The following is a 12,242-nucleotide window of genomic DNA, read 5'->3' as shown; positions in this document are numbered from 1 at the left end:
AGATAAACACTCCATTCTTAGTAAATGAGGGCTATTGAGTTTTCTCTGTTGAGACTAACAAATAAATATAATTCATTATTAGGACGGCCATCTGAGCTGTACATTAATATTGTACACATGGAAATGTTATGTTCTGGTGAGTCAGATAATGCCTCATACTGCCACCAAATAATGGTGTCCTCTCTTCCATGTCATGTACACTTCTATTGCTACAATAGGATGTAGTTATTTTCCCCTTTTTACTTTTAGTGATTGATGTTACAATCGGTCATTTCTGTGCTAGCTCTATCTTCTAGCACAGTGGTCTTCAACCTGCGGACCTCCAGATGTTGCAAAACTACAACTCCCAGCATGCCCGGACAGCCAACGGCTGTCCGGGCATGCTGGGAGTTGTAGTTTTGCAACTTCTGGAGGTCCGCAGGTTGAAGACCACTGTTCTAGCATGTCCGACAATGACTTTGTATAGCAGGTTTGTGGGAGTCAGACAGCTGGTATACCACCAATGTCCCCAGAGACCCCTCATAAGTGTCTGTAACCCCCAATTCTTTTCATGTTTGAGCAACTCTTCATGAATGACCACATTTATACTCAAACTGGAGTCTCCAAAACTAGACCCTTATCATGACCTTTATCATTATGATTGTTATGATATATGTGGCAGACTTTTAACCTAGTGTGCAGCACTGTAGTGTTTTTTTTAGTTATGTACTAGATATTAGCTTCTCATTCATACTAATCTTGCTGGGAGGTAATGGGGGAGATTTATCAAAACCTGTCCAAAGGATAGGGGATAAGATGTCTGATTGCGGGGGTCCCGCAGCTGGGGCCCCCATGATCTCTGTGTAGCACCCAGTGTTCGTTTTATAACCGGCGTCGGGGGTCGTGACATCAAGGCAACATCACTTGTGACGTCACGAGGGTGCATGGCCGTGACGTCGCAACCGCCCGCTCCCAAGTGTTCAGAACAAAATCTTCCGAACCCTGGAGTACCCCTTTATTGCCTATCAAAAGGACAACCAATTAGCTGAAAACATTGTCACAACCACCCAAGGCTCATTGATGTGCATGGGGAAGGTATGTAGCAAAACATTACTCTTGATAATGATAAAAAGGTATCTGTGCACACAATGCATCACAGCTTGCTGCGTATGGGGCTTTATTGCCACAGATTGATCAGAGCACCCATGTGGACCCATGTAAGCAACATAGCTGGACCACAGAACTATGGAAGAAAGTGGCCTAGTCTAATGAATATATCTTTTACATCATGTGGAGTGCTGGATGCATGTACATTGCTTACCGGGGAAATCTATAAAAGTAAGTCTGCAGTGTTCTGCTTGAAACCTCTGGGTCCTGGCATTCATGTTGGTGCCACTTTGACACTTACCACCAACTTAAAGTGTACCTATCCTATCACAGAAAAAAGTTATATGTTACTCAGTACCTCATCCTGATCATGTACATATAACTTTTATGTGTCTAGCTTCTGTATTTCTTTTAAAATCAGCTCATATCAGATCACACTGAATTTTCATCTTCTCACATGCAGGGGGCGTGTCCCTCTCTTGCCCTCACTGTACATGACTAAACTTCCTCATTCACTGTGTGTCACTGAGCTGTCAGCTGTCCTCCTCATGTAATCTTCTTAACACAGGGCTGGCACACTGTAACAAACCCCCTCCCCATCTCCTTACTACTGGGGTACATGTTGCTGTATGAGGGTGAACATGCTGTCATACTTCTGTTCCCTTTTCTCTTCTATGCTATGGCTGGACCTGTGCACTGAATCCTTCTCCTCTCACTGATGCTGCAGAGAGCTGGGGAGGTGTGAGTGGGTGTGGCCTCCTCTCAGCCAATCACAGCAGCTCACTCACTGCCTGCTCTCCTCTGCTCTCTGTGTTCGGAGATCCTCACACAGGGAGCGCACACAGGCTTGTAAAGCCCCCCTCCCCCTCCTTCTCACTTCCTGTATTCCAACCGACTAGCTGATGTTGCTACCTCGGAAAGACCATAGTAAAAGGTGGGGGACATTTTATGAGGACCTCTAGTGGCCACTTTTATAGGAGCAGTTTTCTAAGGGAAACTGGAAAAAAAAATGAAATAGTATTAGAGATATACTTATTTTATATGGCTCTATTGTTTTTAAAAATATAGTTTTGGTGATAGTGGCCATTTAAGGTTGCAGACGAAGTACAACCTTTTGCATCAATTTATTTATATTTAATTATTTTGTTTACCTATTGTGTTTTCCTCTGTAAACAGGATAATGCGTGCTGTCACACAGTCATGCTCCTCAAACCATTCCTGAACAGTTTTTTTGCAGAGTTCAAGGTTTAGCGTTGGCCTCTAGATTCCCCAGATCTCCATCTGACCGAGCATCTGTGTCATGTGGTGAAAAAACAAGTGTGATCCATGGAGGTCGCACTTCACAACTTAAAAGGATCTAAAGGATCCGATGTCATCTTTCTGGTGCCAGATACCGCCGGACACCAGCTTATAGAGGTGTATGTGTGTTTGGACATTATACTTTGTCTTTAGCCTCCTTTCTTCATATGGACATGGATACTTTAACAAAACAGAGTTAAAATATTATAACGTCTTGTATTTTTAAAATTTATGTATAATTTTGTGATGTATTTTGTATGGCCTAAAAGAAAAACAGTGTTGTCTGCTGTGTTTTGATGGTTAAGTTGTATGGAGGATTCTATGATCTATTAGAGCAGTGTTTCCCAACCAATGTGCCTCCAGCTGTTGCAAAACTACAACTACCTGGGCATGCCGGGAGTTGGAGACACACTGGTTGGTAAACACCGCATTAAAGTGTAATATATACTGCCAAATTAAATGTACCGTATATACTCGAGTATAAGCCGACCCGAGTATAAGCCGAGACCCCTAATTTCAACCCAAAAATCCCAGGAAAAGTTATTGACTCGAGTATAAGCCTAGGGTGGGAAATACCTCATCCCCCCCTGTCATCATCCAGACCCGTCATTAACATCCTCATCATCCCCTTGTCATCATCCCACACATCCCCCCTTCATCATCCCCTTGTCATCATCCCACACATCCCCTTATCATCCCACACATCCCCCCTTCATCATCCCCTTGTCATCATCCCACACATCCCCTTATCATCCCACACATCCCCCCTTCATCATCCCCTTGTCATCATCCCACACATCCCCCCTTCATCATCCCCTTATCATCCCACACATCCCCTTATCCCACACATCCCCCCTTCATCATCCCCTTGTCATCATCCCACACATCCCCTTGTCATCATCCCACACATCCCCCCTTCATCATCCCCTTGTCATCATCCCACACATCCCCCCTTCATCATCCCCTTGTCATCATCCCACACATCCCCTTATCCCACACATCCCCCCTTCATCATCCCCTTGTCATCATCCCACACATCCCCTTATCCCACACATCCCCCTTCATCATCCCCTTGTCATCATCCCACACATCCCCCCTTCATCATCCCCTTGTCATCATCCCACACATCCCCTTATCATCCCACACATCCCCCCTTCATCATCCCCTTGTAATCATCCCACACACCCCCCCCTTCATCATCCCCACCCCCCTTCATCATCCCCACACCCCCCCCCCCCCCCCCCCTTCATCATCCTCTTCTCATCATTCGCCCTCAGTGGTCTTCAACCTGCGGACCTCCAGAGGTTTCAAAACTACAACTCCCAGCAAGCCCGGGCAGCCATCGGCTGTCCGGGCTTGCTGGGAGTTGTAGTTTTGAAACCTCCGGAGGTCCGCAGGTTGAAGACCACTGCGGCCTTCAACATGCGGACCTCCAGAGGTTTCAAAACTACAACTCCCAGCAAGCCCGGGCAGCCATCGGCTGTCCGGGCTTGCTGGGAGTTGTAGTTTTGAAACCTCCGGAGGTCCGCAGGTTGAAGACCACTGCGGCCTTCAACATCATCCAGCCCCCTCTCACCCCCTTTAGTTCTGAGTACTCACCTCCGCTCGGCGCTGGTCCGGTCCTGCAGGGCTGTCCGGTAAGGAGGTGGTCCGGTGAGGAGGTGGTCCGGGCTGCTATCTTCACCGGGGGCCCCTCTTCTCCGCGCTTCCGGCCCGGAATAGAGCCGTTGCCTAGACAACGACGTATCTGCGTCGTTGTCAAGGCAACGTGACTATTCTGAGGCCGGGCCCGAAGCGCTTAGAAGAGGCCTCCCCGGTGAAGATAGCAGCCCGGACCACCTCCTCACCGGACCACCTCCTTACCGGACAGCCCTGCAGGACCGGACCAGCCCGAGCGGAGGTGAGTACTCAGAACTAAAGGGGGTGAGAGGGGTCTGGATGATGTTGAAGGCCGCAGTGGTCTTCAACCTGCGGACCTCCGGAGGTTTCAAAACTACAACTCCCAGCAAGCCCGGACAGCCGATGGCTGCCCTGGCTTGCTGGGAGTTGTAGTTTTGAAACCTCTGGAAGTCCGCAGGTTGAAGACCACTGCGGGTGGGGGAGTTCACTCGAGTATAAGCCGAGGGGGGTGTTTTCAGCACGAAAAATCGTGCTGAAAAACTCGGCTTATACTCGAGTATATACGGTAGTTCTGCTTATAGTGAACATATCAGAGGGGATTACTCGTCTTGATGCCTTGTTCTATTTAACCTAGACTCTATAAATGGCTAATATTTCTATCCACGCTCCCGAATATTCTGCCCTATTGAAAGATTATTAACCTTTACTATAAGGAGCTGCACAGTGCACACATAGGGATCACAACCATACAGATAAAAGTAGACCACAAAAACACAATAATAGTGTATTGTAAGGGCTCGTTCACACAGCCGTCTGCCCCCGTAAATTTATGCCCGTTCTGCAATCCGTTTGATATTTTTTAAACTGCTTGCAAACTGCTGTAAAATAATCCCTTTGATGTCAATGGGATTATTTTTTTTCAATCCTCTATCACCCGTTTGCACCCGTTTCCTTCCTGTTCCTTTTTTTTTTTTTTTTTTTTTTTTTTTTACAGGGAAAAGACGTTGCATGCAGTATTTTTTCTCCCATCAAAAACAACGGAATAGAAATGGATATAAAAAATGTAACATTGAAGTCTATGGCATACGGAGGAGCATATAATGTCATCCGTTTGCACCCAGTTTTTAATATCAGTTTTTGAACCGTTATTACTTCTGAGCATGCTCAGAAGGAGTGGAATCAGCAAACTCTTGCTGTGCTGCGGGATTACTACTACTCCCATCATGGAACAGACTTGTTTCCCTGATGGGAGTAATAGTTTCCGGGTTGCGGGAGTCTGGGGAGGCTAGATTAATGCTTGTACTACTACCCCCATCATGGAACTGAGTCTGTTCCATGTTGGCGGTAGTAGTACTGGGGGTGAGGGATTGATCATACCGGGTCTCATTTTCAAATACCCCGCCGGGAGCCCTGATTGGCTGGCACCGAGGGGCTATTCAGGGCTCCTGGCGGGGTATTTAAAAATGAAAGTAAAACACACACACGATCTACGTCCGTAGGGTTGCAGAGCATGCCGCCCGCTCCCCTGGTTAATAACTTCTGATCGCATCGGGTCTCGGAAGTGAAACTCGGTGCGATCAATCCCTCATCCCCTTTACTACTACCTTCAACATGTAACTTTGTTCCATGATGGGGGTAGTAGTACAAGCACTTATCTAGCCTCCCGGCCACCTGCTGACTCCCGCAGCCAGGGAACTACTACTACCATCTTGAAAAGAAGTCTGTTCCATGATGGGAGTAGTACTAGTAGTCCCGGCTGCAGGAGTCAGCTGATACTAACAGATGAAAAACTGATGCAAACGGATGCGCTAAATAGCATCCCTTTGCATCAGTTTGCACCCGTTAATAGAATGGTCCGTTTAGGAGGTAATAACGGACAAAATCTAGACTGGGGACAACGGCTGTGTGAACGTAACCTAATTTGTGCAGGTTCATAATTTTGTCACAATAAATATTTATTTATTTGTTTATTTATTATTAAACAACTTTCTAAAATATTGCTAGAAATGCTTCTAGATCTTTGCGCAGTGCACTTTGGGGTATAACATTTATTTGCTTAAACAATTAGAAAACAGGAATTTTACCTATATACTGTGAACGTTTTTTATTTATATACTGAGCAAACTTTTATATATATATTTTTTTTTATCATTTATTTATATATTGAGTAAATATTATTTCTGTAATATTTAAGGCATTTCAGTTCTGAAGCCTAGATCTAAGCCAAATCTATTTATTCTTTCTTCTTACAAATAAGCACAAAAGGGCAGTCAAAGTGTATTGTAACGCATGCAAGTTCATCATTTTGTCACAATATTTATTTAGTTATTTTTGATTTTAAAGCAACTTTCTGAAATATTTCTACTAGCATAGCTTCTAGATCAGTGTTTCCCAACCAGGGTGCCTCCAGCTGTTGCAAAACTACAACTTCCAGCATGCCCGGACAGCCTTCGGCTGTCCGGGCATGCTGGAGGTTGTAGTTTTGCAACAGCTGTAGGCACCCTGGTTGGGAAACATTGTTCTAGATCTATGCACGACACCACCCTTGTACATTACGTACGTATTATTATTTATTAGTAGCTTATTTCTGCACAAGTCAATGATGTTTTTGTTGACTATTTGACTGATAACACAACCATTTTATTTGCTGTTTAAGCCCTTTTTGCCCAGATGCATATAAGGCTTCACAGTCAGCGGGTTGTGGGGATGTGAACACCTGAAGGCATGCAGCTAGCTTTTTAAGTGCTATATTAATAATTCAGAAAGCATGTGTTTCTTCTCTTTGCAAATAGTGTTTTACTAAATCCAGCACCCCTCCGTATCTGAGCTGGCTCTGGTCAGTTAGGGGCCGGTCTGCGCACATAAGAAAAAGGGAACAGATGGTGCAAATCTGGTGTCAGACCTGACCGTTTTCTCCCTGGAGGACCTAAGTGAGCTTATCAAAGTGCTGGAGTGGAGGAAGAGGCTGCATTCTGTCCCTTATGGAGAGCTGCTCAATCTGCCCTGCTGAGCTCTTCAGGATAGGAGGCAGTTGTGATTGGGCCGATCGATACTCGGGCTTTATATACGGCCTTTTTTGTTTGCCTACCCCCCCCCCCCCCCCTCTTTCTCCTCCTGGTCTCCCTCCTTGTGTTAGATGCTGATTAGATGCATGTCTGTCACTTTTCTCTAACAACTGGCAGACCTGTATACTGAATATTTGCTTCATCGCTTTTAACAACCGTGCCGCGTATTTTTTTTCTCCGGGATGCTTGTGCATTCTACGTCTCCTCTTTATTACTAATGCTACTCTATTATCCCTTGATGTATGCAGGAAAACAGATTCTCTATTCATCCTGGCAGTGTGAAGAACGGTTTGTGACCCCTGTCAAATGTCACTGATCACTGCATGGCCCATCCCTTGTCGTCCTTCAGGAACAAAAAAGAAATGAAACCCCTTATGAATAACTTGTTTTTATATCATTCCTGCCATTTGTGGTTGTTTTCATAGCCGTTTTGTTTTTTAAGAATTCAGAAAAATACTGCTCCTGACATAACCGGATGGAGAATGAGCAAGATCAAGCTAGATTTTTGGTTTCTCTGTAGTGTTTTATGACTGTTCTGTTGTGTCACTGGTATATAGCTGAAAACTACTGTAAGGGTACGTTTACACGGGCGGATTTGCTTGTGAAGTTTGAATGGGGACGGGCGCTCCTTGGCAAATCTTCGCGAGTGGAATTTTGCCGCAGACCCCAGTCAATAGGGTCTGTGGCGGATTTTCCACAGTGGAAATTCTGTTGCCGAACGCCATCTGCGGAGAGTGCGCCCCCATTCAAACTTGCAGTGGGAAACACGCTACTGTTTACCAAACAAATTTGCCCATGTGAAAATACCCTAAGGCTAGGATCACATTGATGTCATGGCTTCTAAGATGCTATGTAGGTTCCACACAGTGACTTAATGGGATCTGTCAGGATTCCAGGAAGGTTTTTGTCATTTAATTTTGGACCAGAATTGCCACCGGATGTAAGGGAAACCCCTTGGAGGTTTGTAGAACCAATGTGAAGAGAGCCTAAGTTACCGTTCCGATGCGCGCGGTCATACACAGGACGTAAATGTACGTCCTGGTGCGGGAAGTCCCACCAAACCAGGACGTACATTTACGTCCGTGGTCGTAAAGGGGAACTCCAGTGGAAAACTTTTTTTTTTTAAAGCAACTGGTGCCAGAAAGTTAAACAGATTTGTTAATTACTTCTATTAAAAAAATCTTAATCTTTCCAGTACTTTTTAGGGCCTATATACTAAAGAGGAAATGCTTATCTTTTTAGATTTCTCTGATTTCATGACCACAGTGCTCTCTGCTGACCTCTGCTGTCCATTTTAGGAACTGTCTAGTGCAGCATATGTTTGCTATGAGGATTTTCTCCTGCTCTGGACAGTTCCTAAAATGGACAGCAGAGGTCAGCAGAGAGCACTGTGGTCATGACATCAGAGAAATCTAAAAAGGTAAGCATTTCCTCTGTAGTATACAGCCCCTAAAATGTACTGGAAGGATTTTTTAATAAAGGTAATTTACAAATCTGTTTAACTTTCTGGCACCAGTTAATAAAAAAAAAAATACCCCTTTAAAGTCCAGACCTATGCCTTGTTTTGTGTTGTTGACATGAGACTGGCCAAAAATGCAATATGATATTGTCTACACTGTATACAGCATACCCAGACAGCCTTTGGGCTTGCTAGACATTGTAGTTTTGCAGCAGCTGGAGGCACCCTGGTTGGGATACACAAGTGTGCACCCTGATATGCTCTTTACCTTACAGAGCTTGAGGTGGAGACACAGGAATTTTTAGGAGTCTTATTGGTCTTATTTACCTTAGCAAGATTTTTTATGATCTGGGCTTGTTCCCACAGGTAAAATCACTGCCAATTTCCACATCAAATTAAAAATAACTAAGCTTCTGTTAAAGAAACTAACAGCAGGGTCACCTGCACTAACCTGAATATACAGGTAGATAGTGAGGGTGAGACAAAGAAATGAAAGATGATCCAGCACTTCAAAGAAGCATACGGCTTTATTGGAAATATTCAGTTAAAATGTGCATTCACCTCACATCACATATGCCATCTTGACGCGTTTCGAGCGCATGCAACACGTCAAGATGGCATGTGTGATGTAAGGTGGATGCACATTTTGACTGAAGATTTCCAATAAAACTGTATGCTTCTTTGAATTGCTGGATCATCTTTCATTTCTTTGTCTCATTGTGGCACCTGAGCCTGAGTGCTGGATCCGCACATGGAACAAAGGGGAGGTGAGCTGGACTGTGATAGTGAGGGTGACCCTTCTGTCAGTCTCCGTTTTAAGTGCAGTGACATATCATGTATCAAATTAATGGGAGAAATTTAAATCCAACACCAAAATACAGATGGTGGAACCTGCATGGATTTTCAATCGGAATTTTAAGCACAGATTTTGCCCATGTGAACAAGCCCCTAATCTGTGGTTTTGACCAATGGTTGCGTAGCCGTAAGTGATAGGCTTGTGAGCTGTCAGCCAGCAGAGGAGCTTGTTGTGTTATGTATTATAGAGGCCTGGGCAGGTATAAAACACGTAATAAATATTTGGAGCATTTAGATTAACCCCTTAAGGACCAAGCCCATTTTCACCTTAATATTATTTTTGCATTTTCGTTTTTTCCTCCTCGCCTTCTAAAATCCATAACTCTTTTTAATATTTCCATCCACAGACCCATATAAGGACTTGTTTTTTGCGTGACCAATTGTACTTTGTAATTAAAGCTCTCATTTTACCATAAAATGTACGGTGAACCCCCCCAAAAAAAATTTTGAGGGAGGAAATTTCAATGAAAACCGAAATTTTGCACATTTGGAGGGTTTCGTTTTCACACTGTACATATTACGGTAGAAATGTCGTGTTCTTTATTCTGTGGGTCAATACGATTAAAATGATACCCATGGCTAGATACTTTTATATTTTTGTACCGCTTTAAAAAAAATCAAAAACTACTTGTACAAAATCAGTAATCTAAGATTGCCCTATTTTGACCACCTATAACTTTTTCATTTTTCCGTATATAGGGCGGTATGAGGGCTCATTTATTGCGCCGTCATCTGTACTTTTTATCGATTCCATAGCAGCCGGGGACCCGCCGGTAATGGCCGACATCCGCTCGCGGTCATACACAGGGCGTAAATGTACATCCTGGTGCGCAAAGTACCACCAAGCCAGGACGTACATTTACATCCGTGGTCGTTAAGGGGTTAAGAAATGGATGAGACTCATCAGGATCGCTCAATGCAATATGAAGACAATACGTTTCACTTATTGCAGAATATCTGTTATGTCATTTTGGTGACAGATGCTCTTTAATCTGTTCAAAGGAGATCCAACCTAAAGATTTGACCCTTAGGAAATCCTGCACTTTGTGTCTTTGTGGTGCTGTATGTTCCAAGTAAATGGTCTGTAGAGCACATTGTTGTGTGTATGACTATGCAAAGAAAATGCTACCTCTACTGCTGTCTAGGAAGAGAGAGGCGCATATTGGCACTGTGATGATAGCTTGGCCTTGTAGACTCTGCAAAATGCTTTTGTCTCTAATTTCTTTGTGTGTTGATTTTACAGGTGCCATTTTTTGGTCCTCTTTTTGATGGCGCTATTGTAACAGAAAAGCTGTTGCCAACTCTTGTGTGTGCAACCTGTATCAACGCCAGCAGAGCTGTGAAGTCCCTTATCCCTCTGTACCAGAGCTTGTATCCTTTTTATATTGGGCATTTGTCATAAAGAAGATCTCCTTTGACTTGGTAAGTGTTTTAATTTGGTATTTTGGCAGAGGACCGGTGGCTGTCACATAGATAATTTTATTTTACAGGAATTAAAGGAAGATCTAAGCCATCCTAAAAGAATAATGAAATGGCTATTGTCACCCTCAATGATGTAGCGTTGTCTAGTGTACGCCCACGAGCTGACATTTTCCATATTCAGTCTTTCTAGTGTTTTTCAGGTTAATGTGAATTGACTATGACATGGGGTTTGTGACTCACGATTGACAAGGGTTCACTAAGGTTTGGGTTTACAGCACATGAATAATCCATGCACTTTGTCTCCCAAGCATTTCTTTAAAGGGGTTATCCAGGAAAAAACTTTTTTTAAATATATCACCTGGCTCCAGAAAGTTAAACAGATATGTAAATTACTTCTAATTAAAAAATCTTAATCCTTTCAGTACTTATGAGCTTTTGAAGTTGAGTTGTTCTTTTCTGTCAAAGTGCTCTCTGATGACACGTGTCTCGGAAACCACCCAGTTTAGAAGCAAATCCCCATAGCAAACCTCTTCTAAACTAGGCGGTTCCCGAGACGTGTCATCAGAGAGCACTTAGACAGAAAAGAACAACTCAACTTGAGAAGCTCATAAGTACTGAAAGGATTAAGATTTTTTTAATAGAAGTAATTTACAAATCTGTTTAACTTTCTGGAGCCAGTTGATATATTAAAAAAAAGTTTTTTCCTGGATAACCCCTTTAAGTTTACTATGGCAGGAATGGCTTCCGATATCTGATACTCAAAGCTAAATCTTAGTACTACATACAGGGTCGCTTACAGCCAAAGGAACACTTAGTACAATTATTTTCTTGGAGCACAATATCAATATAACAACTGGACTATGTCTGCAGTGTACACTTGAGGTGAGACTGTCTCTCATATAGTTAGATGTTACCTGTCCTCAGGTTTTGTGTGCTATTGCAGCTCAGTTCCTTTACAGAGAGCATAGCCAAGTTGTAATACCACAGACTACCTAAGGACAGGGGTTGTGCTGTATTTGAAAGAAATCTGCTCTGCTTTTGTATCGAGGGATAACTTCTTTAATTTGAAGGGTTCCCTGTGACACAGTCCAATTTCCTTTCGCTGAGGCATTTCCATGACGCTGGAGCATGTGCTAAGGGCTGAAGGTAATTGTCTTTCTGCCCCCATTATGACAAATTCCTAAAGACTCTGGAACGAAATGTGAAGACATTCATATATGTTAGGCTAGCATTTTTCTCCATGATGATAGTCGTCAACATGCCATACTAAGCTAGTAGATAAGGCAAGTGGGAGGAGATTTATTAAACTGTCTAAAATAAACCTGACTTTGTTATCCATAGCAACCAATCCCAGTGCAGCAATCTTCTTATTGTGGTCATAAAAAGTTAAAGCTGTAATTGGTTGCTTTGCACAACAATAACTGTTTGTTCAGGGT

At 43.4% G+C, this 12,242-nt stretch overlaps 1 protein-coding gene across 4 annotated transcripts in view; it reads left to right on the top strand.

Moving 5' to 3' along the window:
• The window catches only part of RALGAPA2 (Ral GTPase activating protein catalytic subunit alpha 2), a 312,968-nt gene that overhangs the window by 197,518 nt on the left and 103,208 nt on the right, over nucleotides 1-12,242 (top strand). For all 4 annotated transcript variants that reach the window (XM_056567643.1, XM_056567642.1, XM_056567641.1 and 1 more), the window contains one exon: nucleotides 10,628-10,755. In XM_056567643.1, coding sequence (XP_056423618.1) covers nucleotides 10,628-10,755 — 128 coding nt within the window. The remainder of the gene's footprint in view (nucleotides 1-10,627; nucleotides 10,756-12,242) is intronic.

Source organism: Hyla sarda, chromosome 3 (genome assembly GCF_029499605.1).
Source record: "Hyla sarda isolate aHylSar1 chromosome 3, aHylSar1.hap1, whole genome shotgun sequence".
Lineage (NCBI taxonomy): Eukaryota > Metazoa > Chordata > Amphibia > Anura > Hylidae > Hyla > Hyla sarda.
This window is presented reverse-complemented; position numbering and strand designations above follow the sequence as displayed.